This window comes from Raphanus sativus, chromosome 2, assembly GCF_000801105.2.
Source record: "Raphanus sativus cultivar WK10039 chromosome 2, ASM80110v3, whole genome shotgun sequence".
Classification (NCBI taxonomy): domain Eukaryota; kingdom Viridiplantae; phylum Streptophyta; class Magnoliopsida; order Brassicales; family Brassicaceae; genus Raphanus; species Raphanus sativus.
The window spans coordinates 22268388-22287508 of record NC_079512.1 but is presented as its reverse complement, the minus strand read 5'-3'; the positions used below and the strand labels follow the sequence as shown (position 1 = coordinate 22287508).

General features: G+C 30.7%; 3 protein-coding genes across 7 annotated transcripts; 1 reads left to right on the top strand and 2 right to left on the bottom strand.

Moving 5' to 3' along the window:
• Positions 1-8141: 8141 nt before the first annotated feature.
• Positions 8142-10002, bottom strand: LOC108824321 (uncharacterized). Its single transcript, XM_018597734.2, has 6 exons — positions 9697-10002; positions 9527-9591; positions 8824-9367; positions 8668-8751; positions 8519-8580; positions 8142-8405 (listed from the first exon to the last, which is right to left on the bottom strand). The coding sequence occupies exons 1-6, from the start codon at positions 9928-9930 to the stop codon at positions 8300-8302; spliced, it is 1095 nt and encodes a 364-aa protein (XP_018453236.2). The 5' UTR covers positions 9931-10002; the 3' UTR covers positions 8142-8299.
• A 1239-nt stretch (positions 10003-11241) lies between these two features.
• On the bottom strand, positions 11242-11713 carry LOC108837678 (uncharacterized). The gene has a single exon (XM_018610706.2). It carries the CDS (start codon positions 11621-11623, stop codon positions 11375-11377), a length of 249 nt encoding a protein of 82 aa, XP_018466208.1. The 5' UTR covers positions 11624-11713; the 3' UTR covers positions 11242-11374.
• A 1594-nt stretch (positions 11714-13307) lies between these two features.
• Positions 13308-18812, top strand: LOC108835936 (transcription factor bHLH35). Of its 5 annotated transcripts, none has more exons than XM_057002625.1 (6): positions 15128-15269; positions 15896-16055; positions 16152-16314; positions 16410-16631; positions 16715-16885; positions 18563-18812. In XM_057002625.1, exons 2-6 carry the CDS (start codon positions 15976-15978, stop codon positions 18665-18667), a joined length of 741 nt encoding a protein of 246 aa, XP_056858605.1. In that variant the 5' UTR covers positions 15128-15269; positions 15896-15975; the 3' UTR covers positions 18668-18812. The 5 variants fall into 5 exon arrangements, with proteins under 5 accessions (XP_018464655.2, XP_056858604.1, XP_056858605.1 ...); XM_057002626.1 differs by having other exon boundaries at positions 15135-15269; positions 15903-16055; XM_018609153.2 differs by lacking the exons at positions 16152-16314; positions 16410-16631; positions 16715-16885; positions 18563-18812 and adding exons at positions 13308-13594; positions 13655-13802; positions 13937-14340 and having other exon boundaries at positions 14797-15269; positions 15903-16037.
• The last annotated feature ends 309 nt before the right edge of the window (positions 18813-19121 follow it).

Sequence of the window (19121 nt, the reverse complement as noted above, 5' to 3'; positions counted from 1 at the left end):
ACGTGTCGATACGAAGAAAAACGATTTCTTACGTGTCCGTTTGACTTGCCGACTAAGAATTATGACCATTGCGAGTTGTGAAGACTATTCATCTCTTGGGTCGACCAACATTTTTTTATTGAAGAGTCGACCAACTTTGTAGCTCTTTCTTTTTCCATCAAGTAAAATTAATATAAAAATCAAAAGCCCAGAAAAACATACAAAAAGCTCATACATGAGCAAACAGACACTAAATAAAAAGGCTCATATACAGGCCGAAAAGAACCTGAGCCCAACAATGGCCCAAGCATAAACTCGTACGGTCGAAAGCACCGCTCCCACGCGTCACTGGAAACACCACGTGTCCACAGAGCTTTCCAAACCGTCCACGCGCTCCAATCCACCGATTGCAAGAGACATGCGTCGTCTATCCAACCCTTCACGAACCAACGGCCGGGAATATCACCGGAGAAAACGAAACGAAACTTGTTTCGCCGAGATACGCCGACGACAAACCACCGCACCCATCATCGTCACCAATACTTGCTCCTCCGGAACGCATCATCAAGCATGTCTTGAGATCTTATCCGGAACCAAAACCGTACCTCCTATCCAACCATCGAAACCTTTAAAACTCGGAAACCCCGAGTTCCAGCGAACCAGACAGCTTCGTTTTCAAAGAAAAGAAGACGACAGCTCTAAAGACTAAGCCGGCAGTACAGAGATGAAGGAACCTCCGCTTCCGGAATCAAAAGCCGGCACCAACGGAGAAATAAACCCGTCACCCGGAATCTGAAAAACCACCGCTGGGAAACCACCGCGACACTCACTTTCTCTCTCAAAAAAAGAGAGAAGACGGAGCGTCTACCATTCCCCCGTCGACCAACTTTGTAGCTATTAAGCCTATTATCAGTATATATACGAGAATATAAATATATAATATTCTCAATTTTAGATATTTTTTTCTTTGTTTTTGAAAATATCGAAATGGACAAATATGAAAGGATATACTTCTGAAAGGACGTATACCATGCATGCGCACGCTAATTAAAAGAAAGGTATGGTCGTAAATATTAAATACCCTTGAAACATCAATCCATATCTCGAATAGAACCTTTTTTTTATCAACTTCACTAATCAAATACATTATACATTAGTTTTGTGCTGCAAAAAAGTGTGATAAGTAAAGGCTTTTAGTAATAAATTCTTTCAACTAAAGTTCAGAAAAAAATAAAATTAAAATTTCTTCGACTAAAATGTTATCATAAGTAAACTCTTCAACTGTAGTTTAAACAGAAAATACCATTTAACTTAGATTCGTTAATGTCAAAACGAAAAAATTAAATATGTATCATGAACATCATTCAGTTATTTTAACTAACAAATATCTCAACTTGAAATCGGTTAGTATCCGTTTTTTTGTAACTTTGTAGTTAGTATCCGTTTTCTTTTTCTTATACTATCGTTAAATCTTTGATGAAACTGCATAGTTACCAATGAAACGTGTACAATACACATAACAATTATATACATTTCTTGTATCATATTTGTATTTACAACTAGATTGATTGGTAATTTCTTTCATAATTGTTTGGTAGTTAAATTAGAACATTATGTTTTCCACCATATAAAATAAAAATTAGAAGCAGAAATAAGTACATACCCTTTGCTAAAAAAACAAGTACATATATCAATACTATTAATTCTTCAACATGTCCAATTGATATGGGGTTATATCCAACAATTATTTTTTCCACAATAAAAAAACTATATATTCTATAACTGAATCTAAATAAATATTTTGTAACCACCTTTTAACTCCATAATGGTAAGGGCTTATTAGAAAAAAACCAAATATTTTATAACTGTTTTCCTTTAATTCCTATATTCTAGGTTCCATAACTGCAACATTTATGAAAATGTACAAATAAATTATTGATATATGTCGATTTAAATATGTATAATAATTACAGCATTTTTTGAAAATATATGCACATTTTGTTACGGAAAATATATGTTATTAATCAACAATAATACATTAATTAATCCAAATTAATAACCACCTTCATTTTTACTATTATGACTACTAATATTTAAAATCTAAGTTTATGCTTTATATTTACTAACCCTGACCTTTTAATAAAATAAATAATTAATATAATATTATTTACCATTGAAAAAATTAATATAAAATAAAAATAATTAGATTTTTATTTCAATTCATGAAATACAAATTTATTTAACTAATATATCTACAAAATTAGGATTTTGCCGATAAATAATAATTATCATGAAATTAAATAATTAAAAGATAATTAAATTTATCTCAATTTTTCGGGTCAACCATTACAAAATCACGGATAAATGAAAATTTGATGGATTTTTAATCGTATGGGATTTCTAAATAGAAATTTTATAATTTAATTCAAAATCTAAGCTGAATTCAATGTAGATCACTAGATTTACCACTGGTGCCGTAGATTCATATCATATATGAAAATATACTAAAACTATATCATAAATTAAATTTAGCAAAATTTGGATAAATATAATAAATTAATATTTTGATATGTAGGTCCAATTTAATCAGATTCGAGGCCTAGACTTATGGGATAGATTCTATATTGGTTTTTCGAGTACGAATATTTAATTGCGTGAATAATTCAAAATGCTAATAAATACCACAGTATTCTAATTTTATTTTAACCTGATTATATATTTCATCATCAAAATTATTTTTATTAAAACGTTAAACCTATTATAATATTCACATATATAATGCTTTCTTTGTAACATTTAAATGTAAATAAATAGTCAGAAATATAAATTTATATTCAATAAATTTAATTTGTTTCGGCAAATAAATTTGCACTTTGAAAACGTGGATCAAAAATAATATTACTTTATTATTTAAGAAAAATAAAAATTTATAGCTGTTAGAAATAAAGTACAATTAATATATAAAATGATTATGATAGAAGTGTTTATAGTTATGAAAAATCACAAATTTAATATAACTATCAAAATTTTTTACTGAACTTTTTAAAAAGTAATATTTACACAAATATGATCACAGAAAACACAAATATGATTTACAAAGAATACACAAACATGAAATTAAAATTTCTAAAAAAAATATAAAACAAAAATATATCCGCCCTTTGAAGGGCGGATCAAAATCTAGTTTGCGGTTTAAACTTCCAACTACAAGTAACGCAATGTTAACTAAAAGTGACTTATTATGTTGTTAATGTCTTCTTATCAACAACCGTCTCTCTCTTATTGGCCATAAAAGAACAAAAAAGTAATCAGTGTATATTTATGTCGGCAGAAACCTACAACAGGAGGAGGATCAATATTAGTTCCAATATACAAAGTAAAGCTCATACAGCTAATCAATATCTCCAATCGTAATAACCATTTCCTATTTCCAGATATTTCTTCATTGTGCGTCTAGTCTTAGATTATTAATCACGTCGTTATTATCAACACTGGTACTTTGAGCGAAGAGAAAGATCTGGTTCGATTTCGTAATCCGGAAAATACTATAGGTGGGATGCGATATTACTACATCACCTCCAAATATACAGTTTTGGGGACCATATAGCTCACACTCAAAGTATACTTTATAACATATATTTGTAGGTCGGCGATGTATTTTCTTAACTGGTTAATCTGTGTTTTAGAAAATATCTGTTTTCTTCTTTCTCAAAAAAGAAAATATCAATTTTCAAAAAAAGAAAAGAAAATATCTGTTTTCTTTTTACCTACTTCTGATTGTGACCATGAGAAAAAAAAACAGGTTGGTCCGTTATAATAGGAACATAAACATTATAAATAATTCAAGTAACAAATGAATAAACAAAAGCATATATTTTGCTAATTTTTTATTCTTAAAAATATTATGATAACAGGTTAAATTCCAGGCGAATATAGTATAGACAAATTAATTTTATGTTCTATTATTTATTTACATCTATTTACATATTTAGAAACTATGTTATTTTTATAATAATTATATAACATAATAATTGAAAAGTTAGTAACTATTACATATATAATCAGACTAGATCACATCAGCGAAAACAATATTTTATTTATTTACAATACTTTATATTGTAAAAATAAAAGAATCACTTTTGTTTTTGTTTTGATTGAATGTTAAATTTAATTCAAAAGAAAAAGACATTTTTACATCAGTTATGTCCTTTTTCTATCGATAGAAATTCAAAACTTTTAAAACTTCTCCTATTTGAATTAAAGCCACTTTTGTTTACTTTATATGGTATATAATTATGACACTAACACACACATATATATAATATACCTTTTTAATATTTAATACTAGTTTTATACTAATATGATTTTATGATAATCAGTATTTTATTAATAACAAAACATTTAGAAACATCGTTCACAAATTTTCAATTGTGACTTTTAGCAATTTTAATAATTTATAATTATTAAGAAATTAAAAATGTTGTAACATTTAATTATATGAATATTATGATTATTTTGTTTTTAATGATATAAAATTAACTGATGACAAAAAAATAGATATAAAATTAACAAAATCATAATATATATATATATATATATATATGATCAAATTTTTATTATTGAATACTACTAACATATTTATTTTAAATCACATTAAATGATTTTATGCAAATATTTTAAATCAAATATTTAGTTTAATATATTTTTGTATGTGGTGTTTTTCCGTCTTCTATATAGTCGATTTTATCAGGTTTATTTTGTTTTCGATTCAGGTTTACAGGGTATGATGTGTTTGCAATAGTTTTTGAGTTATTTTCTACATTTTCATTTCATTTAATTTATAATTTCAATTTCATAAAATCACACTAGAACGAAAAAGAATCGTGACAAAGCATTTTCTTTTCATTTTTTAAATTGGTCCTTATTTTACTCGATTTTATTTAGTTTTTGGGTTTAACTAAGTAAACTTGATTAAGATCTGAAACCTGAAGTTATATTGGGTTCAACTGATTTTTTTTTAGATATTACTAAAATCTAAACCGGTCTTTTTAATATCTGAACGAATCTCAAAATTCGTAAACTCAAAAAATCAAAATACAATTGAACCTAAACTGAAATCCAAGTGATCCCCTGAATATCCGGACGAATATAGTATACCCAAACTAATATTATGTAATATTATTTATTTTACATCCATTTAATAATAATTATATAGATTCATAATAATTGAAAAGTTAGCAACTATTACATATATAATCAAACTGGAGAATCACATCAATGATAACATATTTTTATTTATTTACAAAATATGATATTGTAAATTAATACAAGAATCACTTTTGTTTATTTTATATGGTACATAATTAAATTTTTGATATTAATATATATATATATACTTTTTAATCTGAAAATCAACTAAGGTGATGATTGTTTTACTAGTTTTTAGATTTTGGTTTCTAGTTTCTAGCTTTTAATTTTTGGTTTTTAAATTTTAGTTTTTATATTTTGGTTTTTGATTTTGCAGTAGCTTTTAGTTTTTTGAAAAACATGATTGGTTCTTTTAGATTTTGGTTTTAACTTTTGGGTTTTCCAATAAAGTTAATAAAATAAGAATATTAATAAATATTAATTTTAAAATAATAAAAAATACTGTCATCAAAACACATCAAATATATTTTTTACAGAATTTATTTTTTATACAATATAAATACAAAAAACTATTGTAATTCCTACATAGATATATAGATTTGATAATAAATATATTTATGCCATACATATATTTTAAAATAAAAATAAAAATAATTCTTTGTGTAGACATAATTTTTTATGAGAGTATATTTTTATATTCTATTTAACTATTTTATTATATAAAGTTAAGAGCTAATTTTTGGTTCTAGGGAAAAACTTAAAGAATTTAGATTTTGGTTTTAAAGAAAAACGATTACCAATAAAGCATATAAAAATTATATAAAAGTAAATTTAAATAACTTATTTTATTTTATTGACAAGTTTAAAAATGTTTGTAATAGAAAGTGTTTTTATTATCATATTAATAAACAAAGGCTTTTACTGTAGCTGATTTTTTAAAAGTAATTATTGTTTTTATCTTGTTCCATGGATTAATGCATAAATAGTAAAGGATTATTTAAAAAAAATTGAAAACTGACGTTGGATTTGAACAGAAACCACAGAAACTTAGATTTTGGTTTTTCTTCAGAAAATACAGTTATTTGAAAAAACTAGTTTCCCTAGATTTTAGGGAATCATTTTTTTCAAAATCTTGATTGGCAATAAAATGGTTTTTCAAAAGCAAAAACCAGAAACTATTTCGAAAACTGAAAACTATCAAGCTCTAAATGAAGCTTTCTTTTATATGGTTTTATGATAATTGGTATTTTATTAATAACGAAAAATTTAAACATCAAAATTTTCAATTATGATTTTAACAGATTTAATAATTTATAATTATTAAAAATTTAAATATAAAATATAAAAAAATTTCCAATATATTATTATATGATTTATATGATTATTTTGTTATTTTAATAATATAAAATTTTAAAAATCATAAAAATACAAAATTTTATCAAATCTTTATTATTCAATGTTGCTAACATATTTAAATAACATTAAATATGTTAAAAACAATTTTGTTTTTAAATATATTTTGGTTTAATAACATTAAATATGAATAATTGATTCAAATAATTAGTTTAATATATTTTGGTATGTGGTGCTTTTCCTTTTTCTATATTGTCGAGTTTATCGGATTCTTTATATTTTGGTTCATGTTTACTAGATATGATGTGTTTGCAATAGTTTTTGAGTTATGTTCTCTATTTTCATTTTATTTAATTTCAGATAATCACACTGGAACAAAAAAGAATCGTGATAAAGCATTTCTCATTTAATTTTTTTAAAATATTTAGGTTTTTGTTTTACTAGATCTTTATTATATTTTAGAGTTTAGTTAAATAAGCCTGATTAAAATATGAAACCGAAACTATATCGGGTTCAACTGATTTATTGGAAGCCTTGCTAAATACGAACCAACCTCAATCCGGTTAAGCTTGAACCGAATCCAAATTATTTTTTTACAATATCCGAACGGAACTCAAAATTGATAAACTTTGAAAATTTAAAATTCAATTGAACCTAAACTGAAACCCAAGTGGTCCCCGCGAGTACCCAACCTTAGGTATGCTTACAATGGATTGAAATTTGATAGTAAACTCAGAAGAAATATGCAACATGGGGACACAATTTTGAAAATTTAAGTTTGGGTGCATAAGTAGGTAGATTTATCTGAGGCTTAAGAAATGACAAACAAATAAACTAAGCTACACCTTCATTAATGATATTTAACAGACAAAAAATGGAAGAGCAGATACAGCCTAGAAAATGGGAGTCTGAGGAAATTTTATTAACAAGTAAATCAAATAAGAAACACAACTTCAAGCATTGGATGCTTTTTTCTGTAATTCAAAACATCAATATTTATGCAAGTATTGGCCAACAAAAAGAATCGACCGACATAAAATAATATTTCCTATAGCAATATCTCCTTAAAAATTATTCGGATAACAACTATATTAATTAGTGAGGTTAATATAAAGGAAAATAACACTTTGCCAAACCAAAACGCAAGAGACCATAAGAAAGAGACTCATCTTTACTTTTCCATCCCAAATACTTTATAGTTTCAACTAAATTTGATTAGAAAGTATAGAATAAAGCACAATCCACACATCAAATCATTAGCAATAAAATAATAAATCCATTACACAAGCATATGCTTTAAGCCTTTAGTCCAAGAGAACAATTTGGATTAAATAAAGTAATTTTTTAGAAAGCAACAAGCAATATTTTGTGTATGCCGGCTTAAATAAAAATTCTTCTGGGAACTATAAACTTTATGAGAAAAAGAAAAGATTCTATGAATTATTTTCTTTTTGAAAATCATTACTTTTGAGTCTCAATTACAACTTATTATTTGTAAACCAGGGCCCAAATGTGCCAAAGCCCACCAATATATATAGGCCCAAAGCCTCGATCAAAAGAAAAAAAGTATATAGGCCCAAAGCCTAGCTCCCGAAGGATGTTAGTTGCTCCATTAAGTTGCAATAACTAGAAAGTGTCTATCAGTCTTTGTAGTGATCAAGGAACTGAAACAGAATCTTCTTCCCGCAAGTTCCAGATGGGAACATTAACACAGACAAAACATGAATAGTTTTACATATTGAAATAAGCAAAACAAAATGAGAATCAAAAAGAGAAGCAAAGGAAACAATGAGAATAAGAAAGTGTTGATAAATGATCATCATTCATCGTCTGAGTACTCAAACTTAACTGAATGTGATTGAAGATCAATCTCTCCTCCTCTGTAGCTTCCTCTTTTCTTCTTCGTCTTCTCATGTCGGAAACCCCTTTAACAAAACAAAAAGCAAAAAAATCAGAGACTTCAAGACATGAAGCCTAAACCAAAGCTAAACACCCACTCTGAACCAAACAGAGTGTCCAAAAGGATGAGAAGGTTTACCTTCCTCTGACTTGCCCTAGAACCTCTTGAGCTTTAGCACCATAGCCCGAATCAGCACCACCCTATATACAACACAAAGAAGTAAACTTCAATAGTCATTTGTAAAACAAAGATTGTTATTGAAGAGAGAAATGGAGAGTATATAGAACCTTGGCCCAATAAGAGTTGTCTTTAAGCCTATCGTCAGTGAACACAACTTCCTCAACGTTCACTCTCTGAAACGGTTTCTTCGGCTGTAAATCAAACACGCATCAGTACTACAAGAATCACCTTAATCTCAAAAGATGATGCAAAACGCAAGTTACCTCTTTAGAGTCAGAAAGCCCCTTTCCAGACTTCTTATTAGTTGATTTTGTTTCAACGTTACCGTTCTCCTCAACATCAGTTTGCTTAACAGGTGTTTCTTGAACATCCATATCTTCCTTCTTCCTACGTTTAGAGTCCTCATCATCATCATCTGTCTGTTCTTTTGTCTCTTCTTCAGGCTCTGATCTTTTTCTCTTCTTGGAAACTCTCTCCTCATCACCCAAAGTCTCAGACTCGGCAGCTTTCGACTTGGTCTTCTTCTTCTTCTTTTTCTCTTTCTCTTTCACTCCATCTTCGACCTCACCATCAGTCTCTTTGACCTTCTCCTCCTTAGCTACCTCCACTTTCGGTTCCTTCTTGTTCTTCTTCTTCTCTTTAATCCCATCTCCAATCTCACCATCAGTCTCTTTAACCTTCTCCTCCTTAGTTACCTCCACCTTCTTCTTCTTTTTCTCCTTCTTTACTTCCTCTGCAGCTTCTTTCTTCTGATCATCAGATGCATTCTTCTCCACTTCATCTTTCTCCTCCACAGCTTCTAGATTGCTACATTACACAGAACAAGAAAAAGACAAAAAAAAAAGCCAGATTGATAGACGTTCCAACATGAACCAACACAACTTATATCTTCTTAGCATGTAATAAAATTCGAAAGGGAACATAACAACTTGTTAAGGTTATGTAATAAGCGGACAAAAAGCCCACCTCGTGTTCAAAAACACACCGTAAACTTCCTCTAGATCCGGTAATGCACTATCCAATTCCTTCTTCTGAAACAAGTAAACAAAAAGAACAGCATTCACATCAACAAAAAAATACATCTTTCTGAGCAAGTTTCGGTCTTTTTCTCGGAAAATTGATTTGTGCAATCAAACCTCGATTTCGGCTTCGGAGAGCAGTTTCTTGAAGCACTTAGAAAACCCACATCGGTCCAAGTACTGAGCTATCGAACGGAGAAGGAGAGACTTCTGCTCCGATTTCAAGCTCAAGGCTTTGCTCTCTTTCCCCATAATAACCGGTCTAGAGATCAACACTTGGCGAGGCGTGAGAGCTAAGAGGGCTGGGTTTATGTTGTTTCGAGAAGGCTCCGTTGCTAGGGTTTTGGGCATATGTGTGTATATGAAGCTCGTGAGCTTTGGAGAAAATCTGGTGAAGACAAAGGTTTTAGGTGAAATTAGGGTTTTTTTTCTCAATTATTTTTTTTATTAAAAACATCGGAGCTTCGAACCGAACATACAGTTCCGGTTCGGTTATTAAGTAATTTCAGTTTATTCGGTTATGTTTTCTAAATAGAATAACGATATGGGCTGAACTTTTAATATTACTAAAAGCCTGCTTTGGCATGTGGGTTAAAACTTGTTGGTTGTTGGGTTTAGACGCAGACAAGGTTTTGCGACAACATTTCCGAAAACCTCCTTGAAACTCTCAAATATAGAAGCCATATGCTGCTTATTAGTCTATGAAGATAATTAAATAGAGAGCCTTGAGATCTCTGAACAAAAATCCCCTTGATGAAGCAAAGTATCACGGAGCTCACTCTTATTACCATCCATGGTAACAACTGCTGAAGAGGAGTGCTCTGTGGGGTGTAAAATTTGATTAAAATCCCCACCAATAACCCACACAACCTTGAATTTGAATCTAGAGATAGCACACTACTTGTGTTAACTAGATCAACTCAAGTATATATTTTGTCAATCTTGTTTTCTCTTATTGTGATTTGTACATTCCACGCGATTAAAACTATCTGGAGTACTGGTCCAAAAACTTATAGAATTAAGATCATGCCGTTCGACATTCATACTATCAAATTTAGGTGTTTAATATAGATAAGTGATGATTAAAGATGATGAATAAATGGAATATGCAAAGATGAAAATGAAGAAGAGATAGATTAGAAATTTAGAATGTGCATATGTAATGAGTTGTGTATGATTGATTTGGTGAAATTTTATGAAATCTTATTAGTGAAGTTACCTGAAGTTGCTAGTTTACAAAAAAAAGAGTTACCGAAAGATTATTGAATTCTCAGCACTAATCATTTTTTTGCAATATTTGAGTTGATCTAGGTAAATAGTAGACCGGAATAAAATAACTAATAAATATCTGTGAAAAGAATAAACATATTCTCAGCACTAGTCAATGGTATATTCTCAGCACTAGTCAATGGTTGGTTCAACAGGTACTTGCATGCAAAATTATTTTGTATTTATTGTCTAGAGTAAAGCGCATTGCACGATCGTAGGCACTAGAAAAGAAAATATTTTGAGAGAATTGATTACACCAAACTTGAGTTTCAACATTACATTTCAAGAGAACCATTAGGTCCAATAAGTATAATATAAATTTTGAAGTGACTCAAGAAGACTACAAAAGAGAAGTATGAACATCATATCAAGAGAGTGAATCTAATGCTGAAACATCAATGTCGGTTTACATAACACAGATACATACGAAAGCCACAGACAAAATGCCCCCTTGATTGAAACGCTAATTATTTAACTTTAGTTCTAAGAACAAAAGGAAATCAAATAAATAGCGAAGCTACAATAGTTATTTTTGATGATACAAAACGAGACGACGGTCGCAAGAAGAACAAAGGTACTTTCTCTTGATGTTGAAACAGAGAGGAACGAAACAAAACATCCATTTTCTTTCGACATCAATCATTTGCACTTTACCTCCACAATACGGACACGATCCAGGTGCTTGCTGTCTCCCTAACTCTGTCTCTTCCTTTCCGCATAAACAAACTAGACGCGCTGTTTTTCTCAAATTTGATTCTTCTCTTATTGTTTTCATGGTAGGTTTAAATTCTTGTACAAAATTTTGGTTGATTAGAGAAATCTCTGGGCTTTTCAGGAAAAAAATCAACTACTTATTGGGATAAACTGTTTTTTTTTTTGTCTCACTGCTTCTGAGAAGCTTCCTATGCAGAATTTTGATTGGTGCATGAACATGACTTTATAGAGAAAAGAGGAAAAAAACGGCTTAGCTTATTTAGCCGTTTCATCACTTTACTACTGGTTTACAAAGATACATTTGCTGACTCAGTTTATATGTCAGATAGGGTCATCTAATCTATTAAAAAGGAGTACAAAATTAGATTAACTTTTTATTTTTTCACTAGAATTACGTTGCCTTGCCACTGAGATATTAAATAAAATTATATTTAAGAATGATTGTTTTTTCCTAATTTAAATAATAGATTTAAAAAATTTAATATATTTTCCTAATTTAAATAATAGATTTTTTTAAAAAATCTTAACCAAAATAGATTTTCTAATATATTTTGTATTAACATATTAAATATTTTAATATTTATTAGTAGTAAATAATAAAATAAAATATCACGCATCATAATCAATTTATATAATATATAAATAAAATATAAAATAATTTATTATATATTATTAGCATAATGCTTTCATAATATAAATTCAATTAGTTATAAATATAAAAATTGTTTATATGATACACTGTGATATAATAGACGATTAAATCACAAAATATAATTATTTTAATAAATAAAATTCTTATGTCTTAAAATGTTATATTAACAATTATGTAATATATTTTAATTATAAATATATATATATATATATATATATATATATATATATATTATAAAATGGTATATATATTATACCATTAGTACAAGAAAAAAGTAAAGTGAAAGAAAATATTTATACAGTCACGGGTCAAGCTCTAAAAATAAACAAAAATAACGCAAGATTATTTTTTTTAACAAATTTATTTTAATAGAAATTATAGTTCCAAATATGTTTATATATTTTATGTATTTATAAATTGTCTTTTTTTGTTTTTATGGGATGATAAGATTTTTGAATTAAAGAATTTATGACTCTCTTTATATTATTTTAATTAGAAAATTTAAAATTTATATCATAATATTTTATTGAAATTTAGTTTTAATTTTTATTATAACTGTAAAAATTATTTTCCAATCTAAATTTATATTTAAGTATTAAAAATACATCATTTAATATTAAAAAAAAAACTAAAAACATAAAATAAATACCCGTCCGGTCGGGCGGATCAAAATCTAATTTATTTTTAAAGCAAAGTAATAAATAAATTGATTATAATATGAAATATGCTTTATTCTTGGTATGTAATTTATTGTATCTTTGAGTGATTTAGATTTCATCGAATGCGTACAAATTCCAAGTTTCCAAGTTCGAGTAGATCTTTCGGTTTATTCTTTTGTTCCTTTGTTTATTACTTTTATATATAAAATTTCCATTATAATGTGGGGTCTGACTGGTGTTACTCGTTTTTCTTCTTCGTATGTAATGTAAACACTTATTAAAATGTGCTTTTGAATGTTGCTAAACCACTCATTAGTGTGGAAAATAATGCGATTACTTACGTGGGAAAAAACATTTACGATAAAAAAGACAGTTTGAGAAGAAGCCCAATGGGCCTAATCAATCCGCCATTTGCGACTTGGAACCCGCCAAAACGCAACCGTTTTTCGAAAGTGGAACAGATTCATCGATCTTCATCCCTCCCTCCCTCCGACTCTATCGAACAGTGGCGAAGAAGAACGAAGAGAGAATGAGCTCTGCAACAGTAAACAGAAACTGGAAGCACACAGTCCTCTACCTAACCCTAATCATATCTCTGATCTACTCCATCGAAACCTTAATCTCGCACAAGCTACACATCAACCACACCAATATCCGTCTCAAAAGGTCTCCGAATCTCCCTCTACGCTTCCGCGACGATGGAACCTTCAAAATCCTCCAGGTAGGTTACGATCAATCAGCTTATTTGCGTTCGATTTCGTTTTGATCGACATTGCTGTAGGTCGCGGATATGCATTACGGGATGGGGAGCATCACTCGATGCAGAGATGTGGTGGCTGCTGAATTCGATTACTGCTCCGATCTCAACACCACTCGGTTCCTTCGTAGGATGATCCAAGCTGAGAAACCCGATTTGATCGCGTTTACTGGTACAAAACTGAACTTACTAAATCTGTTCTTAAGGATCTCCACATATAGTAAGAAGCTTTGGTTATATTATTGCGTTATGAATCTTGAATCAGTGAACAGTTTGTGTTCGATTCTCTGTTGCTTAATGAATTAGGGGATAATATATTTGGATCAAGCACTACAGATGCAGCTGAATCTCTTCTTGAAGCAATCGGTCCAGCCATTGAATATGGAATCCCATGGGCTGCCGTTTTAGGAAACCATGACCAGGAATCCACTTTGAACCGTCTAGAGTTGATGACTTTCCTCTCCCTTATGGATTTTTCTGTCTCTCAGATCAATCCACCGGTTGGAGGAGATGGCGAATTGAGATTGATCGATGGCTTTGGGAATTACCAACTTAGAGTACACGGCGCACCTGGTTCCGTGTTGTCGAATAGCACCGTCTTTGACCTCTTCTTTCTTGACAGTGGAGATAGAGAGACTTTCCAAGGTAGGCGAACATATGGATGGATCAAGGATTCTCAACTTCGTTGGCTTCAAGATACTTCTAAACAGGTAAATAGCCTTGCCGTTTCTTATTACATCTGACGAAATATCATTTATTCAGATATTTTTTTGGCCCTGCGGGTTTGAACCGAACTGATATTTTTGGTTTTCGGTTCAGTTCCGTTTTGAAATCATGTTCGGGAAGCTTTTGAAAATACTTCTGTTCGGTCTCAGTTAGTTCGGTTTAAAAAAAAAACAAAAATCAAATTAACTGAATTATCCAAATATAACCAAAATATTTGAAATAACCAAACCAAACTAATAGCCAAATTTAAAATTAAAAACTAACCAAACCGAAACCACGTTTTTCTTGGTTCAATCCGGTGAGATTGTGGCGAACTGAAACCGAGAAAAACTGACCGGGATAACTGAAAAAAAAAACTGAATCCGCAGACCATCTTTTTATATGAATTCACACTGGTACTGAGATTCATTGACCTCTAAAAAGACTCACTGACTAAACAGGGTCATAACCAAAGCATTGCCGGTAATCATCATCCAGCGTTAGCATTCTTCCACATCCCAATCTTGGAAGTTCGTGATCTGTGGTACACACCCTTTATTGGCCAGTTTCAAGAGGGTGTGGCATGCTCCATCGTTCAATCAGGAGTCTTAAAGACCTTTTTGTCCATGGGAAATGTAAAAGCCGCTTTCATAGGACACGACCATGTCAACGACTTCTGTGGAAATCTAAAAGGAGTATGGTTTTGTTACGGTGGAGGGTTTGGATACCATGCTTATGGAAGACCAAATTGGCACAGAAGAGCTAGAGTAATTGAGGCTGAGCTCGGAAAAGGGAGAGATACATGGACAGGTGTCGAACTTATCAGAACGTGGAAACGTCTTGACGATGAAGACTTGAGCAAGATAGACGAACAAGTCCTTTGGGAAGCTTCCTATACTTCGTACGTTAAGTGACCAATGGAAAAGCGAATAAGGTACGTTCGTTATTTCATGATTGCCCATCTTTTGGTAGTTAAAACGTTTTTCAGATGGGCACAACATGAGATCCTATCTTTTGCTAGGACCACTTGTGTCGAAAACATGTGAAACGAAACACCGAAACTTCACTTGTGATTCTTTGAAATGGCTCTTTAGTTGTCCTTGTTTTAGTGTGATCTCTTTGACTATTATATTTATTTTTCAAGAATAAAATTATTTAGCATTCTTTAGAAATGGTATTAGTAATTTATTAGCTAATTAACATCATAAATTTTGATTTGTCGTGTAAAATCTATTTATAAATACGTTGTTTGTCAAATCACTTTTGTCATTTTGTTTCTGAGGGGACTGTAGATTTTGACAACAGGTCCCAGAACAGTTAGGACCCTATGATGTATAAAAAAGCCCTCGTGTCGAATATCATCCTAAATATTTTATTAATATAATTATGATAGCCTTTATTTTTCTTTTAAATTGAAAAAATATCTAGATCTGTACAGTAAGTAGATAACAAGTTAAAGTGTGTAACTGTGTATATTAACTGAAATCTACCGTTGTTGTCTCCCGAGACTTTGGTTCTCTGTCTCATTCTCACGCTCTCATTGGCCTTCTCTATATAAAGCTCACAGGTCGAGAGAGACAAGGAGACACACTACATAGACGATCATTCAGTTTGATTACAAAAGGAGATCTGTCGGAAAAATGGAGAATATCGACCAAGAATTCAACAATTACTGGGAGCACAACTCCTTCCTCCAAAACGAAGACTTCGAATACGACAGGTTCTTTCTTTTTCTTTTTCTTTCTGTCTCGTTTTCTTGCTCACTTTCTCGGGAACACTTGAGGTTTTGATTTTCGTTTTTTGTTTCCTCTTAAAGCTGGCCTTTGGAGGAAGCTATTTCTGGGTCGTGTGATTCGAGCTCGCCTGATGGGGCGGCTTCGTCACCGGCTTCTAAGAATATTGTATCGGAGAGAAACCGAAGACAGAAACTTAACCAGAGACTCTTCGCTCTTCGATCAGTTGTTCCTAATATCACTAAGGTTCTTTTTAATATAATTTTCATCTCCTGGCTGTTTCTAGTTCCAGCAGGATTCAAGCTCATTACGGATTCTGTTTTATTTTTCTTGTCTCATAGATGGATAAAGCATCAATAATCAAAGATGCTATTAGTTACATACAAGGGTTACAATATGAAGAAGCCAAGCTCGAAGCCGAGATCAGAGAACTTGAATCTACACCCAAGAGTAGTTTGAGTTTCAGTAAAGATTTTGATCGTGATTTACTGGTTCCTGTCACGTCCAAGAAGATGAAACAGCTTGATTCTGGTTCTTCCCGTTCTCTCATCGAAGTTATCGAAGTAAGTTTTTTTTTTCCGGTTACTAGTTAATCAAAACAAATTTAAGTAAAGAATTTCCATTAAATAATTGTGGGTGATTGAAGCTGAAGGTAACATCCATGGGAGATAGGGTAATGGTGGTGAATGTAACATGTAATAAGAGGACAGACACAATGGTGAAACTGTGTGAAGTCTTTGAGTCATTGAATCTCAAAATCCTCACTTCCAATCTCAACTCTTTCTCTGGGATGATCTTCTACACTCTCTTTATTGAGGTCAGTATCTTTCTTCTCTCTCTCTCTCTCTCTCTCTCTCTCTCTCTCTCTCTCTCTCTCTCTCTCTCTCTCTCTCTCTCTCTCTCTCTCCAATTTGCTCTTTAGTTTGTTACTACTCCCTCCGTTTCATATTAAGTGTCGTTTTAGAGAATTTTTTTCGTTGCAAAATAAGTGTCGTTTTAGAGTTTCAATGCAAAATTTATTTACTTTATTCTCCATTCTATTTTTTTATTGGTTGAATTGTATCGGTAATGATGTTTTTATATTGAAAATATGCAAAATTAAATGTTTTCTTAATCCGTGTGCACAAATCTAAAACGACACTTATAGTGAAACAGAGGGAGTATTAAAGAATCAATGATTAAAATTAATCAAGATGTGGATAGTAAACTTTTCAAAAAAAGTAAAAGGAAGCATTTAGATATATATAAATATTAGTAATAACTTTAGTTCACTTTTCTTAAAGTCCCCATCATCCAATGCTAATTAGGTAAACTATACGATACCAGTAGCTTCTCTGGTGTCTCAAAATATTTCTTAAAAGTTAATATTAAGTATTAACAAAAGTAGAAACATTTTTTGTTTATTTTTGCAAATCTTTTAGCTTTTGATATATTTCCTAATTTGTGTAAACCGTGAATCGAGTTTTATACTAGATTGCAATCTCATCCAATTGTTTTTGAAGGATTTTCTATAGTTTAAGTCTCTATTCGTGCCAAATTATTTTAATACTAAATGTCTAAATTGGTCACGCTGGCAATGAGCCATTGTGTGATTACTATAGTTGTTTACCTGACAAAATAAATAAAATATATTTTCTAAAATGCAAGATATTTGATTTGATACTGATTTAGACATGGACCTTTCTAGTTGATTTAAAGCAAGATCTTATTAGAGTAATTTAATGATTAAATTAGAAGAAATTATTTGGGTTTGGTCGTCTGGAGTTATACTTTGCTTTTGTTGGACACTTTACTGTGTTGGCTGGCTATTTCATCAAGCATTTTTTACTTGATACCTTTGACAGAACAAAAGAAACTAAATACTTCTAATACCACTGTTAAAAGCGTCAAATTGAAAAAAAATATTAAAATATATGATTTTTTTGTTTATCAGTTTACAAACTACTAAAGATTTTATTTTCATAGTAGTTTTTTGTGAAAAAAAATGTTTGTGCTTCTTTTATGTATGGGTAAATACTAAATAGTGTTCCGGTTTGTAATGTTATAACGTAGATGGGTTCCGTATCGGAACCTTCCAGTCTGGACCAAACATTGATTGAGGTTCTTTTAGAATCACTTTTGGTCCCACATTTATTGGAGTTTGGTCCATTTGGCTGGTTAGGAAAATAAAATAGATTTTATCTGTGGTAAGCAGAATCTGATTGCTTCGTAATGCATATTGCTCATCGAATTAAATAACGATAGGATATCATGATAAAATATTAGCTATGAGTCTATATTGTCTGGACTCTGGAGTTATCAAATACCCCAATAGAGAAAAAAAACAAGGCAATAAATTATTGGATCTTAAGAGGTAAGATTTTGATTGCAATTGCCAATATAATAATGGGGCCTGTCTCTTCTTTGCCTCGTGTCTTCGTTTGGTTTTTCGATTTTGTAATGTCCTATTAAAGCATTGATGATATAGTTACTATTCTATATATAATTGCAACAGGCGGATGAAGAAGAACAAGAGGTGGTGAGACTAAAAATAGAAACAGGAATAGGAGCATATAATGAAACTCAAAGCCCCACTTGGAGCATCGACTCTCTGTACTAATCACTTCTTTTTTTGGTTTTTGATTTGTTATGTTATTTTTTACAAATTAATAATGTGTCTCAGTTTTCGTTTTGTTGTCCATCACAAAGACTTGTTTTTCGGTTTATATGATTTCTCTAATAACCCTACGCATTGATTTGGGGGATGGTGGTGAATGGTTAGTTGTCCTTATATAGATTGAAAAATGAAAAGGAGATTTGCTTCTTATTAATTAACAGATAGATAATGCAATTTTGATAGCGTAGGGTAAATGAGTAGGACCATTGAATCAATGATTTATTTACACTTTTGTCAACAAAAGAAAACAAAAGCATTTCACTAGGCCCACTCGTGATAAAAGTCAAGATAGGAAGCTCTTTAATGCTAATATTTAGTTTCAATGTTTTGGTGGACAAGTGTTGGTGGACTCCATTTTTCAAAGAGCCCAATAAAAACGATTGAAATCGAAAAGAAA